The 17,762-nt window shown below is 37.6% G+C and overlaps 1 protein-coding gene and 1 pseudogene across 1 annotated transcript in view; one reads left to right on the top strand and one right to left on the bottom strand.

Moving 5' to 3' along the window:
* Positions 1–2,884, top strand: part of LOC112819406 (AP-2 complex subunit beta pseudogene) — a 10,014-nt pseudogene extending 7,130 nt beyond the window's left edge.
* Positions 1–17,762, bottom strand: part of CDC40 (cell division cycle 40) — a 59,285-nt gene that overhangs the window by 33,170 nt on the left and 8,353 nt on the right. The window contains exons 2-3 of the mRNA XM_025863893.2: positions 13,298–13,384; positions 6,072–6,201 (exon numbers count right to left, since the gene is read on the bottom strand). Coding sequence (XP_025719678.1) covers positions 6,072–6,201; positions 13,298–13,384 — 217 coding nt within the window. The remainder of the gene's footprint in view (positions 1–6,071; positions 6,202–13,297; positions 13,385–17,762) is intronic.

The raw sequence follows: 17,762 nt of genomic DNA, 5'->3' as shown, positions 1-17,762 counted from the left end.
TGCCAGAAGCGGCTGGCGGAGGCCCCTCCCCCGCCGTCTATCCTCCCGAATATCGCCTCGGATTCACTTCTCCGCACGCCCTACCTTCCAGTAAGTCGTCGCTTCTCTGTTCAGAGAGTTGTTGCTACTCTCCTGTTCGATCTCCTGTTGAGTTCGTAGGTGTTCAGAATGGTTTGATCCCTATTCAGCTGAATTCCTGAGACCAGACGAAATCTAGGTCTCCTACTCCTCCGCCATCTTGCTCCGCCCCCCGACAATCTGAAATTAAAGAAGCTTGTGCATCTCTGTTTGATGAACTATGCCACGAGTCAGCCAGACATGGCCATCACAGCTGTCAACAGCTTTGTGAAGGACTGTGAAGATGCCAATCCTAATTTGGGCCTTGGTCGTCAGGACCATAGTGGTACATCCAGGTGCCCAAGGTTACAGAATATCTCTGTGAACCCTTCCGCAAGTGCCTGAAGGATGAGGATCCCTATGTTTGGAAAACAGCAGCAGTCTGTGTGGCAAAACTCCATGATATCAATGCCCAAATGGTGGAAGATCAGGGATTTTTAGATTCTCTGCGGGATCTCATAGTAGATTCAAACCCAATGGTGCAGGCTAAAGCTGTAGTAGCATGATCTGAAATCAGTGAATCTAGCCCAAAGAGCAACCTACTTGATCTGAACCCACAGAGCATTAATAAGCTGCTGACAGCCCTGCATGAGTGCACTGGATGGGGTCGGATTTTCATCTTGGACTGCCTGTCTAGTTACAACCCTAAAGATGACCGGAAGGCTCAGAGCACCTGTGAGCGGGTAACTCACTGGCTGTCTCATGCCAACTCATCAGCGGTGCTTTCAGCAGTAAAAGTCTTAGTGAAGTTTCTAAAGTTGTTATCCAAGGACTCTGACTACTACAATATGCTGCTGAAGAATATGTTCTTCACTTGTCCCTCTCCACTTGTCACTCTGCTGTCTGGGGAGCCAGAGGTGCAATATGTCACCCTGAGAAATATCAATGTAATTGTCAAAAAAAGGGCCCAAAATCTTGAAGCAGGAAATCAAAGTCTTCTTTGTAAAGTACAACGATCCCATCTATCCTAAACTAGAGAAGTTGGACATCATGATTCATTTGGCATTCCAAGCCAACACTGCTCAGGTTCTGGCAGAATTAAAGGAATATGCCACAGAGGTGGATGTTGGCTTTGTTCGCAAAGCTGTGTGGGCCATTGGACGGTGTGCCATCAAAGTGGAGTGATCCGCAGGGCACCATGTACGCATATTGCCTGATCTCATCTGGACCAAAGGAAATTATGCGGTCCAAGAGGTAACTGTTGCCATCAGGGACAGCTTTCACAAATACTCCAACAAGTATGAAAGTATCACTGCCACTCTATGTGAGAACTTAAGACTTGCTGGATGAACCAGACGCTCGAGCAGCTCTGATTTGGATTGGGGGAGAATATGCTGAGAGAACAGATAATGCAGATGAGTTACTGAAGAGCTTCCTGGAGGGTTTTCATGATGAAAGCACCAGGTGCAGCTTACTCTACTTACTGCCATAGTGAAGCTGTTTCTCAAGAAACCATGAAATACACAGGAGCTGGTACAGCAAGTCTTGAGTTTGGCAACACAGGACTCTGATAATCCTGACCTTTAAGACCGGGGCTATATTTATTGGTGCCTTTTCTCAATGGACCCTGTCACAGCCAGAGAAGCAGTCTTGTCTAAGAAGCCACTGATGTCTGAGGAGACAGATCTTCTTGAGCCAACTCTGCTAGATGAGCTAATCTGCCACATTGCTTCTTTGGCCTCAGTATACCATTAGCCTCCCAATGCTTTTGTGGGAGGAAGTCACGGAATCCATCCCAAACACTTGCCAATACACCATGGGAGCACTAATGCAGGTGACAGCCCTGCTGGCAACACCACTGCCACCAACCTGGAACAGCCTCAGGTTAGCCCCTCTCAAGGTGACCTTCTAGGAGACCTTTTAAACCTTAAACCTTGACCTCGGCCGCCCAATCAATGTGCCACAGGTCCTCCATGCAGATGGGAGCAGTGGATCTCTTGGGAGGAGGACTAGATGGTCTGGTGGGACAATCCTTCATCCCCTCATCAGTGTCTGCAACCTCTGCTCCTTCACCTACTCCTGCTGTGGTCAACAGTGGTCTGAACGACCTGTTTGAACTCTCCATGGGGAGAGCACCTGATGGATGTCTGGCTGCCTGTAGTAAAAGCTAAAGGCTTGGAGATTTCCGGAACATTTAGTCACCGCCAAGGGCACATCTATATGGAAAGGAACGTCACCAACAAAGCTCTGTAGCACATGACAGACTTTGCAATCCAGTTTAACAAGAATAGCTTTGGTGTCATCCCAAGCACTCCTCTGGCCATCCATACACCACTGATGCCAAACCAGAGCATTGATGTCTCCCTAACTCTCAACACCTTGGACCCAGTCATGAAGATGGAACCTTTGAATAAACTGCAGGTAGCTGTGAAAAGTAATAATTGATGTCTTCTCCTTCAGCTGCCTCATCCCACTCAACGTGCTTTCCGTAGAAGATGGCAAAATGGAGCGCCAGGTCTTCCTTGCAACATGGAACGATATTCCCAATAAAAATGAGCTTCAGTTTCAGGTTAAGGAATGTCATTTAAATGCTGGCACTATTCCCAACAAATTGCAAAACAATAATGTTTATACTATTGCCAAAAGGAATGTGGAAAGGCAGGACATGCTGTACCAATTCCTGAAGCTCACTAATGGCATTTGGATTTTGGCTGAGCTATGCAGACAGCCAGGAAGCCCAAATTATATGCTGTCACTGAAGTACAGAGCTCCTGAAGTCTCTCCATATATCTATCAGGTCTACGACAGCATTTTGAAAAATGAATAGACTGGTCCGGTGCCCTCTGGCCACCCTGGGATTGGTGCAAACCAAGAACTCTTACCTGGAAACACCAAGAAATTGTATTACTGTGTAGAATCTGAACCCAAACACACTGAGGCCACCCACCAAGGTAGTGACTAGTCTAACCTGTGCTAACACTAAGGCACAATCTGTTGGATAGTTTTAGCTTTCATTTTTTATGTCTGTAACTCACTAAATAGTTCAATCTGTGTCTTAGTCCACCACCCCCTAAAGGGAGAGGTAAAAACCACTGTTATTAAAAAAAAAAAGGCCCATTTTTTGAAACCAGGTCTAAAGCCAACTGAGTTTTTTTTTGTTGTTGTTATTTATTTATTTATTTGACAGAGAGCACAAGCAGGGGGAGCGGCAGGCAGAAGGAGAGGGAGAAGCAGGCTTCCCGCTGAGCAGGAAGCCCAGTGCGGGGCTCCATCCCAGGACCCCGGGATCATGACCTGAGCCGAAGGCAGACACTTAACCAACTGAGCCACCTAGGAGCCCCAAAACTGAGTAGTTTTAAATGCTTACTCTTACTATAGGATAATTTAAGAAGGAAAAGAGGTATCAGATAAACTTATTTAAACTTCTTCTTTTCTGTTTTGTTTTAAAGTAGTCATAGCTATCTAAATTATTGCTTAAGTCCTTTCTAAAGTCTAAGAAAACAAGCAAAGTCTTTAAAATTCTGTTTCATTATAGGCTAGACTATAACAAACTCATGATGCAATAAAGTTGATTTTTATGTGCTGCATATATACTTGATATTTACGTGGGATCCCTTATATGAATTAACAGGTACAATGCACTGATAACCATTTTTTGGACTGGAAGTGTCCAACCCTTCTGGTTGATTTCAGAGGTATACAGTCTTAGCTTTTGGCACACTGTCAATTATAACCTTGTCATGGTGAAATATGATCTAATATATGACAATCTTTTTACAACCAGTTTCCAAGGATATATTGTGATAAATAAGACTATCTGTACTAAAACTCTAAACTACTTTACAGGAGAATCAGTTTACATTATTACTCCCTAAAAATTAGAAAAAAGTAACTTTCCAACATTAGAATAATTACATAAATTATGGTACAGCCACTACATAGTTCTTAAAAATGACAAACGGATTATAAATTAACACTGGAAAATGCTTATGATAGAACACTGGAATAAAAAGTGAGATGCAAATTTTTCAGTACAGAATGATTATCGTATAGAGTAACTTGGAGAGATAAAGATATAATGCTAAGAGTAGATATTTTAGGATAGCAGGATTATAGGTAACTTTTTCTTCTCTCTTTCCTAAAAGCGTAAAATTTACTTCTATTATTTAATGAAAATAACTGTTATTAATAAAAAAGCATCACTGAATACATATTTCACATGACACTATTTTTTTTAACTTTTAATCCTGTCTTATAATGAGAGTTAATGGCAGAGAGGGCAGAAAAATTTCTTCAGAACTTAAATTCTGTAAGAAATAAAAGGAAGAGGTAGAATTCTGACTGCAAAGAAAACTAAAGGAAAAAAAGACAACTTACTGATGTCTAAAGATGTGATTATTAAATCTGTTGTAAAATTCTAAGTTTTCTTTTTCAATTACTTTTTTGGGAAAGAAACATTAGCATAAGTAACTATAAAGAAAGATCACAACTACAATACGCAAAAGACACAGGTGAGATTACAGAAAGAGAAAGGAAAGGCACTGCCAAATATTAGCGCATCTGGTATCAGTGACCACGAACTATCAACAAGGACATTATAAAGACCATTTTCTTTTAGTGAGATTCCCAACCTTGTGTGCATGTTAACTTTCTTAAATCCTACCACTGATAGGATATAATTATTTAACACAATGAATCTGTGGCCATTCTACTTCCTGATATCCTTTAGTGAACAAGAGAAAACACTTCAGAGATAAGATCTGAGAAACAGAATAAAGTCCATCAGTAAGTAACAAGATAAAAAGAATGTGCCAAAAAACCAAATAATCCGATGAAAAATGGGCAAAAGACATGAATAGACATTTCTCCAAAGAAGACATCCAGATGGCCAACAGACACATGAAGACATGCTTAACATCACTCATCATCAGGGAAATGTAAATCAAAACCACAATGAGTATCACGTCACACCTGTCAGAATGGCTAAAATAAAAAACACAAGAAACAGGTATTGGCAAGGATTTGGATCCCACCTTTGGTGGGAATACAAACTGGTACAGCCATTATGGAAAACAGTATGGAGGTTCCTCAAAAAATTAAAAATAGAATTACCACAGGATCCAGTAATTCTACTACTATTTACCCAAAGAATATGAAAACACTAATTCAAAAAGATATATGTAACCCTGTTTATTGCAGCATTATTTACAATAGCCAAATTATGGAAGCAGCCCAAGTGTTCATTGACAGATATATGGATAAAGAAGATGTAATATATATACAATGGAGTATTACTCAGCCATGAGAGAGAATGAAATCTTGCCACGTGCAACAACACGGATGGACCTAGGGAGTATAAGGTCAAGCGAAATAGGTCGGTCAGAGAAAGGCAAATACCATTTGATTTCACTCATATGTGGAATTTAAGAAATAAAAGAAATGAACAAAGAAAAAAAGAGGCAAAGCAAAAAACCGACTCTTAACTAGATAGAACAAACTGATGGTTACCAGAAGGGAGGTGGCTGGGGGAATGGGTGAAATAGGTGAAGGGGATTAACAGTACACTTATCATGATGAGCACTGAGTAATGTATAGAATTGGTGAATCACTACATTGTACACCTGAAACTAATATAACGCTGTATGTTAATTATACTGGAATTAAAAATAAAAGTAACCTCTTAACCCTATCTGGTCATTTACTAACTTCAACAGCAATCTGCACATGATGGACATTCAATAACAAGTGTTCATTATCAAGTACAACAGAGAATATTCTGTTTTTAAGACCACAAAATATTTCTAATATTCAGAAATCACAGCAAATTTAGAATGATAGCTAAAAATATTAGTTCATCTCCCCATTTGTATAAATATTTATAGACGTGTTTAAGAAAAATACACTACCTTTTTTAAAAGGAATCTAGATTAATAAATTTAAAAAGCAAGAAGACAAAACAGATTATCCACACAAAAATGTGTCAAACTGGAAACTGTAAATCTTAATCACCTTACCGTATGTGGCAAAAGTTCTTCTTTGTTGTTCAAACATAAAATCATTGATATGAGCTGGTTCAGCATATCCAGAAAGCATATTTCTAGGGGCAGCCATTTGCTGTGTCCTAAAGGGATTTTCTGGTCCAAACTGCAATGTTATAAGAAAAAACAAACTTAAATTCTGAGTATATAAAGCCAGAGTTACTAGAATTATTGTACAATATATTTTCAACTCTAAATCATTAGGGGCTGAGTAACCTACTTGGGAACATGCTCACCACACATGGTTCAGTGCAGCTGGGCAATGGCTGATTAGCACTGTTTGTCAGTCCCTAGGTCAGAAGAAGAATCCAGCTCACCTAAGTCTATGTGTGGCTATTTAAATTTAAATAAGTAAAATAAAACATTCAGGTCCTCAGTCACACTAACCAAACTTCAAGACTTCAAAAGTCACATGTGGTTATTGGCTATTACATTTCCATCACTGCAGGAAGTTCTACTTGACAATGCTGCTCTTGATAATTAAAGTAACTATATTTTTGTCTAAACCATGATTTGGGGGATTTTTGGTAACTTTTTTTTTTTTAATTTGTAAAGATGATTTTTGGTGACTTTTATATCAATAATGGCACCATGATGTAATTTTTAAAAAATACATGTTTCTTCTCCACTAGATTATGAGTTCCTCAAAGGTAGAGACTTAAAATCCTTAATGCTTACCATAATGCCTGGCATATAGAAAGCACTAACGAAGGAAAGATTAATCAGAACCCCACTGGGGGCAGAGCATAGGAAATAGACAATAAAAGTAAAATGCTTGAAAAAGTCCCTAGAAAAGACATTACAAATGAAAATAAAATTTCTCTATTGTGAAAAGTCACACTATGAAGTCTCACACAAAATAGTACATCATTATCTGTTTGTTTATAATGCTTTGAGTTTCCATAATGCTTTCCAAACATTATTTACTTTGGTCTGTACAAAAATCCTGGAAAGTTAGAGAGGTAGTCTCCTTTTTATGTTAGAAGTGCAGGAAGGAAAAAAGCCAAAGATGATGTATTTTATCTGCCCTAGAGTCAATAGTTTTATTCTTAATTGGCAAACCCAGGTTAGAACAACGCCCAGTCTAGGATTCTACTGCATCAGACATTCCTTAAATGTACAATCATACTAACTTTTTAAAAAATTGGGTAAAAAAGTACCGAATTATATCAAACACTCTTAATTTAATGATATTTATTTAATGGTAATGGGAAAATCCAATTTTGTATTTTTTTTTTAAGATTTTATTTATTTATTTGGTGGGGGGGAAGCGCAGAGGGAGAGTGTGAGGGAGAAGCAGATTCCCAGTTGAGCGGAAAACCTGACATGGGGCTCAATCCCAGGACCTGAGATCATGACCCGAGCCATTGTCAGACGTTTAACAGACTGAGCCACCCAGGTGCCCCTGTATTTTCTTTTTAAATAAAGAATAAAATGAACTTCCCACTTTGGAAATTGTGGAATTAGACAGGATATTTTTATTTGAACTCTGTAGGTCTAGTATCATGATGAAGTTATTTTGATGTTAGAACATCTTAGGTCACTACCCTTAGAAACCACCTTTCCTATGATACATTTCTAGAGCCATAAATATAAATTATTGATCCTCTCTTAAGCAGAATGTTGCCTTCTCTAGTATCAACATTATACTATGCACAAAAATCCGAAATTAATTGTTACACTTGCCTTATGTTTTTTTCTGCTTCAGAAAATAAATTACTACAATATTCTTTTATATTGACAGCTTCCATTTCTATACTTAAAATGATTCAATTTAAAAATATCTGATTTACATACAAAACTTTCATTACTATTTATTCTGAACTGTATAAAGGACAGTGCCAAGACTTCATAGCTCATATTAGTTCCTCCTTGCTAATGGTAGCAATGTAGGGGAGAAAAAAATTTAGACTGCTGAATGTTGGCAGTTACAGTAACTTCGTTCAGTCATGAAATTTATTACAAAAACAAGGAATATCCAATAAAATTAAAGATAATAAAATGACTTAAAAGTTTCCTAGATATTCTACCTAATATAGTCAGCTATCATCTGCAAAGCAGTTCAACATTTCTGGGGGGAAAAAATCTAAAATGATAAAAATCTCCATTACTCTTATTGTTACTCATATAATAAGTTAATCATTATGTTTAGACTTTCCAATTTGAAAAAGAAAAATACAATTTCCATAGTCTTATTTTATTAAGATTTTACAAAAAAAGAACAATTCTTCTATCAGTCATACATATCAAATCAGCTCCATCTTTTAAAGAAAAATTCTCAGTGCTAAGGAACTTTGATTTCTATATGAATACAGATCCACATATTATAGCTAAGTATATTTTATATGCGTGCTATTTCTAAAGCAGTCTAAAAATTTAAATGTGCTACATTTTATAGCTATTTAAGCTGAGACAACAAAAAAAATCTAATAGGAAGCTGGGTTGTGGGAGGATCTATCTACTTTTGGCTCACCTTAACTGCCCTGGTTACCAGCAGTTATTGGAACTGACCTCAGAGACATTAAATAAATGCCAACAAAGAAAGGGAGAGAATGTTATTCCGCAGAACTCAGCTCTTCCCAATTACTTAAAAATTATGTGTCCCAGATGTTCCCAGTCTCTGTGAATATGCACTTCTTTTAATTCTGGGTTAACCATTAAAAAACAAAACAAAGCATAGGAGTGCCTGGAGGGCTCAGTTAGTAAAGCATGCGACACTTGATCTCAGGGTTGTTAAGTTTGAGCCCCATTTTGGGTGCAGAGATTACATAAAAATAAAATCTTAAAAAAAAAATAAAAACAAAGCATATAAAAAACACACAAAACTGACTTCCAAATTTAACTTCCGGTAATTAAATTTAAGAGTAAATGTGCATTCAAGGGATTTTAATAATACATATTTGAGTTAGGTATGAGTATTTAACAGTTTTTAGCTAAGACCATACTGAAGTATACCACAATTATAATTTTAATCTCCCATATAAAATATATACATTTAAGTATTAATTCATAATTCAGATCTCATCTCAGGATGTTCCTGAATATGTTTACATCTTTCACCTGAGTGAAGTAGTGATTTATTTATAAAACAGGAGAAAAGCATTTTTAAAAAGATTTATTTATTTGAGAGACAGAGAGAGGAGAGAGGGCATGCACGTGTGGGGAGAGGGGCCGAGGGAGAGAATCCCAAGCAGACCCCCCACGGAGCGTGGAGCCCCACACAGACAGATCCCATGACCCCTGAGATCACGACCTGATCCGAAACCAAGAGTCCAAGGCTCAACCAACTGAGCCACCCAGGGGCCTCGAGAAAAGCATTTTTAACTTGTTAAGACACTGGTAGATAAATCTAAGAAATCTGTGTATTGTAAAGCAGTGATTCTCAAAAGTCTTCAGAAGGTAGAATGCTTGAGGATCAATGTCTTAGTAGTGTAACATTACATCACAGGAATTGAGAACTTACACTGGTAAAAACTGAATATATGAAATCATAACAATAAGTTTACATATAGAATGCCTCCCCCCCAAGTTACTGAACTAATAATCATATTATACTTAGATTGCTGGTAAGTTTTTCATTAATATTTATTGTAGTCATCAATGTTTAAACACTTATAAACAAACTTTAAGGTAAGAAGAGCCTGTTGAATAACTTATTTTCCACAAATTTGGAAAAGATCTCCACCATTCAATTTTATTGGCAGAATATCTCAGTCTTTTAAGACATAAAAGCATAGTTTAAATATTACTAATATAAGAATATTTTCTTAGTGTGGGTTTTATGACCTTGAGCCTTAGTTTCCTCATCTATAAAATAAAAGAGCTGAACTATCTAATTTCTAAAGTTCATTCTAACATTAATATTTATAGCAGCCCTATGGCCAGATTTTTAACAGAAACTAGGATTTTTTTTCCTTTTAACTTTGATATATCTTCTATTCCTAAAAGTACTATTATTTTAAATCTGAAAATCTCCTTCAGGCTTATGGGTTTTACGTGAGCCTAGAAAAGCTAACAAATATACTTTTCTCTAAGTAGACCCAAAAAGGATTGAGTGAAATGAAGAAAATCAGTGGACTAAAACAACGGCTATTATCTCTTCAAGTTCTGTCTATAATATGAGAAAGTTTACCTGGATACTATGTTAGCCCATTTAGGAAAAGTCCTTGGTTGGGAGGGAAAAACATATTTTATAAAATAAAATAGTCAATTCCGTTAATTTCCTGAACTAGCAAAGTCAAAGCATGCACATAGGGGTGTAACATGCAAACCCTGTAATGGTCTGCAGACTGGTCTTCCAGCCACAGAGCAATTGTTAGGAGTGATGTGAACTCACATTCCCAAATACGTTACTTGCTGGTAGCAAAACCTGAGACTTAGTTTCCTCGCTATAAAATAGGGATTAGAGTACTTATTTCACAGGATTATTGTGAAGACTAAAAGAGATAAGGTACACAAATATATAAATCCCTCAGTATGGTACCTGGTATACAGTAATAAATGATTGTTTTATTCCATTAATTTCTATCCCTGTTCTTTTCCATCATGCAAACCCTTATCAAATTAGCCTTCCTACAAATTCAGCTTTGATTATCCCACTCTTTAATAAGAACCTTAAAAATCTATTTATCCTCTACTAAATCGAGACCAAACTGCTTACCTTGGCTCCCAGATCCCTGTGCAATGCTACACAAACTACCATTTTGGTCTGACCTCCCTATTCTCCCTTACTGACGACTAAAGTATTCCTGTTCTCTGGATCTTTTATGATTTAGCTAATGCTTTTCTCCTCTTTCCTCGTAAAAGCCTTCCTAGCATCAATGCCAATAATAGTAACATAAATAACAACAAGCGCTGCTACTTACTAAATGCTTACTGAGTACCAGAGAGTTTCCTAACCCTATCATACACTAGTGCATGTATCCATGCAACTCGGTAAAGGAGAAATTGTCTTCATTTTATCTATGAGAAAACTGAGGTAATCCAAGGTTATACTGAAGCTAATAAGCAGTGTATTTAATCCCAAATCTCATGTTCTTAACCTGGACTTTATTGCTTATTTTAAATACTTCTTCCTCTAGGCAACTTTTTCTTATCTTCACAACCAGATACAATCTTTCCCTTAACTTGAATAGCACTTTAGGCATTATAGGAAACAGTCTGGTCTCTGTATCTTTCTAAAAATAACACTGAGCATATCATCTCTGGTAAACAGTAGCTTGAGGAGGAGGATTATATCTTTTTCTAACAATGGATTCTTTTTTTTTTTTAAAAGATTTTATTTATTTATTTGAGAAAGAATGAGAGAGAGAGAGAGAGAGCATGAGAGAGGGGAAGGTCAGAGGGAGAAGCAGACTCTCTGCCGAGCAGGGAGCCCGATGCGGGACTCGATCCTGGGACTCCAGGATCATGACCTGAGCCAAAGGCAGTTGCTTAACCAACTGAGCCACCCAGGCGCCCCTAACAATGGATTCTTAAGATATGGGAACTTGAATTTCAACAAGCAAAGTTCCTTAACACCTTTCCATACTTTGTCAAATTATACAGACCCTAGTCATAAAATTCAAAGGTAATAATCTATTATGTAACAGACAATTCATTTGGCAACCAGGAAATATAGTAATTTTTCTTCACTTTTCAATCTCATCTCTCTTTTCTTAAATTGGTAATAAGCATCAGTGTTCCTAACATAAATTAATTTATATTTTGAATGTGAGGCTCCCTAGATGAGAAAAAAAAACCCAGAATACTAAAAGGATTGGTAATTTCACAAAGAGAATGATAGGCCTAATGCCTCATCAATATCACCAAAAAAATCTTAATCTTTTAAATTTCGGAAAACTAAAATCACACAGCAATTGATTAGTTATGCACAAGATCTAAAAATGGAAGAGAAACAGACTTCATATAAAATGCACTGACATAGGAACATCACACACCATATTACTTCCAAATTTTCTTGTTCTGTAATTTAGTGGCCCTAATTTATGGAAGCACTTTTCATTTAAAAAATCATGAAGCATACATGTAACATAAGACCTTTCTTCACTGTGCCAGCTAAAATGGTGTCAAGGGATATGAGTCTACAGGTTCGACAGGCTAGAATGATTTAAGAAAAATAAAATTTAAAAGTGCTGCAGTCTCAAGAGTATGAGAAAGAGATTTCGGCTTACTGTACACCCAGGGAACTGCTAGAGCACTGTCTAAATACTACCACTGACATCATCGGCTATGCTACATATTTCAATTGCCATATTTTAAGTGACTACAGAAACCTGAGCAGGCAAATTATATGAAACAGCTTTATGATTCTGCTTTATCAAAAAAAAAGGAAAAAAAAGGGACAATGACTACATGCTAAAAAACAAAAAATTAAAAAGTTCCTCTTTCTCCACCCAGTTGCGAAAAAATATGGCTCCTCACCCTCATTTTTAAAGTTTCTTAAAGATCCTGCTACTGAAGGCTTATTTTGTTTTATAATGACCATTTTTTGGCATCTCTATTTTCTCAATCAAGTATTCTTTCCCCTTTTAAAAATGAAATAGCTAGAAATTTAATTTTTTCTACAAAGACTTTCCTAGATGGACAATCCTCACTGTTTTTTGCCTTTTTTCCTTTCTCATCTTCTTTATGCTTCCATCACCATTTATCATCATCATCAACATCACCATCATCATGATCACCATCATAAGATGTCTCACCCAGAGCAGGTAATATACCTGTGACTACTGTTGAGCAGCAAACACATTAGCATGGCACTTCTTTCTAGCACTTAGCGCAGGAGCATCTGTAACCAGATGTTTCAAAATATACCATGCATTGAGGATGCTAATAATAAAACAAATTCTTTTTCCCTTATGGTTAATTTATAATACTCCCTTAACAATATTGAGGAACATATTAATTACGTTCACATCTAAGAATCAGATATTTAAAAATTTCCTTTTTCAAAAGACATCGTTCCATTCTATCAAATGTTACAAGTTGGTAGAGAAACAGTAGTGGATTTTTAAAAGTATATTTTCTTTTCCTTTTATTTAAAAATTGAGATATAACTGACATACAACAGGACATAGTTTTTAAAAGTTTAAATAGTATACTCTTGTGAGAAAACTCTGAAAAATTCATCAACTGTTTATCTACTTATGTATAATTCAAATGCTTTAGCAAAAGGCAGAATCTTAAATATATTGTTTTCTCACCTCAGGAGCAAACATGGTCTCATAGGTAGGATTATACTGAACCTCTTTGACAGCAGGGTCAAGGTGAACTCCAGTCTCTAAATCTTCCTAAAAGAAAACCAAATGAACATTAAAGATCAGACAAGTAATCATTTTGTTTTGGAAACTATATTAAGGTCACACTAGCTATTTTAATACCAATTTTATGATTTTTATACTAGTGCCATATGATTAATAATTCAAAGATTAATAAAAGTAATGTATGCAGTATAAAGGTTAGAATGCATAACATTGTTTCCTTTCAAAATGCTGACCTTCTCCCATCTGAACAAATTAAAAATTTCTAAATAGGCTAATAAGCTACTCAAAGCTTTAAATTAAGAGAGTCTAAGTCCTCTTTTTTATGAACTCAAAAAACTTAACCTCTGGTTCCAAATTCAGGACAACTCCTTCTTTATGCAGCAAACCTTATTAGACATATGCCCAGATGGCCCACGGTTCCAGGCTACAGAAGTGGCAAGGCCCCAATATTCTAAATCTAAATCTTCCACTCTATGCCAATGTTTCAACCTTCTGAAATTCACCCCCCAGTTTAATGAACATAAAAATCTATGTCCACTAGAGAATCACTGGTGATCTCTATCTTGTGTAACCACACCACCTACAACAAATATAATAATTCCCAAATTGGTATCTCTTGCCTGGACCTCTCCTCTGAACTCTAAAGACTTGTCTATCTAAAGTTTAGCTCAACATCTTTTCTCCCAGGATGCCTAACAGACATCTCAACTTGATACATCCCAAAGGGAACTTCTGGTCTCCCCTTCCCCAATGACTTCTTCCCAGCCTTACATTTGCTCAGGTGGAAACTCCTGGAGTTATCCTTGATTCCTCTTTCTTTCACGTTGTATCTCCAATCCATCAGCAAATCCTCTACCTTCTGTATACATACAAAGTTCAACCACTTCTCAAGTTCTCTTCCACGGTCATCTCACAGTCCAATTTACCAACTCACACCAGATTGTTACAATAGCCTTCTAACTGGGCTCCCTGCTCTATCCTCCCACAGCCTCACTCCATGCAGGAAGCTGTGTGATTTTAAAAAAATATTAGATTATGTTACTCCTGCTCTAAACCGTCAGGTAGCTTCTCCACTCAGAGTAAAAGCCTAATGAAAGCCAGCAGGCTCAATACCAGTTGTTCTCAGAAAACAAGTATGGCTCCCCAGGGTAGTGTTATAGGGCATTTCTATCTTCCTGTATTGTCCTGCCTGAGTATTTACATATTAAAAAACATGTTGTTTGGACATGTTTAATTCACATATTAAACAGGCTATAAATACCTTCCCTTTAATTAGGGCACTCAAGTTATATTTTGAAATTTTTATGGAAGTTATATATCATCTATGAATTATATTTCAGTAAAGCAGAATTACAGAAATGCTATTACAAAATGAGGATGTTAAATCTAATTGGTTGAGAATTATCGTCCTCTTCTGAGATCTCAGAACAATCTCTCCCCGCCAAACTTGCCCTCACAAACTTCTGTCTTCATCAAGTCCTGTGCCAGTGCTCATCAACTCCAGCCTCACTGGCTCATTTGCTATTCCTAGAATTCACCAAAGGTCAATCCTGCCTCAGGGTCTCTGCATATACTATTTCCTTTTCCTGGAATGTTCTTTCCTTCCCTAGATATCCACATGATCGTTTTCTCTCTTTTATCAGGTTTCTGTTCAATTTTTCTACTTTCCTCTTACCTTGCTTTACTTTTGTTCATTATATTTATCATCATCTGACATATATATTTATAGTCTACCACCCCTTACTGAAGTATACGATACACAAGTTGGATGTCATATGCACAAATGTATCCTCGACCCCTAGAATTATCCCTGTCATATCACCGTCTTTATTCTGTTGGCCTTTTGCTGACGTAGGATACATCTGTCAACACATTACAAAACACAATTCAAAGTAATATAAAAATTTTTTTTTAAAAGGTGAGATACCATGAAGTTGACAGTGATGCTGGAGAAGAAGCAATGCCACTGACAAATGGAAGATTTGGTAGTCTTAGAACAACTAATGACCAAAGACTAGAAAACAGCAACAACAAAGTAATACTCGAGGCACACAATCAGTATTCCAAGATTTTACCACTTTTTAAAGCAACCCTCACCCAAAGCAGGCAATTTAATTTCCCTACTTCTCAAAGACAGCGTTCCTCAAATATGACTCCCTTAAACTGCCATCCTCTCTAGTTGCAAAACTGTCCCTATCTTTACCTGATCCCGTCTTTCTCAGGACTTCAGTCTCCACCGCCGATTTCATCTGCAGCCGGGACCACACTCCTGGCCTCTGTATCTAACTGCCTAGTGAACTATATGCTGTGGGTGTTCCACCGCATCAAACACTTCGCTACGTCTCATTCCATGTTTCCACCTTTATTCACTAACAGATAAGGCACTGAGCCTTACTGATCCTATCTCTCCAATATTTCTCCGGCAACCCTGCTTCTACTGTCCTTCACACCCCCGTCTCCACTATCCTAGGACAGACTTCATCGTACCTTGCCTCATCTGTTATGATACCTCCTTATCGGGTAATACACTCCCACCTTTGCCTTATGAGACAAATTACTGATTTTTAAAAATACCAAGCACTTTCACCCTTGCTGTGCTGTTGGCAATGTTCCTTATGCACTTCCCTTTGCTATCTGATAACGTGTCATCTTCTTATTTTCTCTTATACCTTCCCTTCTCTTGGCTCAGGAAAACTGCTTTTCCATAATCCTAAGGAATGTTTTACAAATTCCTTATGGCAATTACGATGTTATATAACTTGTTGCACATGACTTTTACTAACATTTTATATCCTCACTGTCTAGTAGAATGCGGGGTAATCAGTACATGTTCAATAAACATTTGTTAACTGAAAAAAGACAAAGTCAAGTCCACTGAGAAAGAGGATGAAGGCTGACTAAAGATCATTAAATTTGGCAATGACATCACATAAAACCTTTGCCAGAGCGATTCCGGCAGCGGGGTAGAGTATGGAAAAGCAGTTGTAAGAGGCAGAGGTACAACTAAGGATTCAGAAAAACAAGACAGTAGAATTTTTCCTCTCTCATTTGGCGATAAAGAAAAGAAGAGGAGATGGGGTGCCAGATTGAAGGATTTTTGAGGTAAAATTAAGTTTGTTTTTTCCCTCCTTAAGAAAAGACTAAGCCAAGATTTAGTCAATTAAAGCTACAGGATACGAGTGAGTTGGGAGAAACGCAGGAAAAAAGCTAGCACAGTTGGAAGGTTATGCTCTGAGGAGAGGAGAGCCCTCTGTGAGGTGAAACAGAGACAACAAAGACAGGATGGGGGATGGGTGATAGATGTCTGGAGCCGGTGGGAGGGCTGGGGACTCACAACGGGTGTTATTTTCTTTGTGTCGTTGGGGGCACAGGCCTCTTCACAAAGCAAGTATGGTAACTTCAAATTCATTCATACATTCCATAAATATTGACTGGGTGCCTACTGTGTGCTAGGCATTGTTCTAGGCCCACGGGAACAGATAAAGCTCCCTGTCCTTGTGGGGCTTGTATTCTAGTGGCGGAGACGGACAATAAGCAATAGAGTAAGTGAATTATATAGTTTGCTAGAAGAGGGTAAGTGAAAAAGAGTGTTTAACAACCTCAGTGTTGTCTCACATTATCTCATATAATTCCTACAACACTTCTATGAAATAAGTACTAGCAACATTAAGTCATTTACCCCAAAATGCTCACAGAATAAATGAGAAGGGGAAAAATTTCAAGTAACCACAAGGAATGATGTTAAAGACACCCTATTAGCACCAAACCAAAAAAAAAATCACTGGCAGACTATCTATCAGTCAGGGTTCTTAGCCGCAAGCAGCTGAAAGCCTTACAGACTGATTAAACAGTATCGAGCCCTTCTGAGTATCGAATCCTTTTTCTTAGAATTGCCAAGAAGGGTAGAGAATCAGTTTGAGGAAAGAGGTATAAATAAAAATGAGTATACAGATGGAATCACAACTGAAAATCGATCATAACACAGAACCAGTCCACTGAGGACAGGAGTTCACCATTACTGAACTACTGTGGCTGTCACCGGGTGCTGCTGCTGAGACTACCGGCCCGAGAAACTACATGTTGGCCACCACTGCCACTTAACATATTCTCTTTCCTTGCTTCTTTGGGATTGGCTTTAAATTAGAATTTAGGTGAGTGCATTTGTCTGCTCGGCCTAAGTTACCATCCCTGAGCCTTGGCTAAAAAGGAGCTGGGAGAAGAAGAATCTGGGCTCTCGGCCTCTGAAGGTTGGGGGCAGCAAGGGCTGTTCCTCACATTAAGACTCTTAGGGAGGGGATTCAGATGCTGGGCCACCTAAAATATGATACATATACAGTGGACCCCTGAACAACACGGGTTGAATTTATATGCAGATTTTTTTCAGTAAACATCATACAGTACTGTA

This window comes from Callorhinus ursinus, unplaced genomic scaffold (assembly GCF_003265705.2).
Source record: "Callorhinus ursinus isolate GAN/ISIS: 27379988/994484 unplaced genomic scaffold, GSC_fseal_2.0 scaffold6, whole genome shotgun sequence".
In the NCBI taxonomy this organism is placed as follows: domain Eukaryota; kingdom Metazoa; phylum Chordata; class Mammalia; order Carnivora; family Otariidae; genus Callorhinus; species Callorhinus ursinus.
The sequence above is the reverse complement of the archived record's forward strand: the minus strand, read 5'-3'. Positions and strand labels throughout refer to the sequence as shown.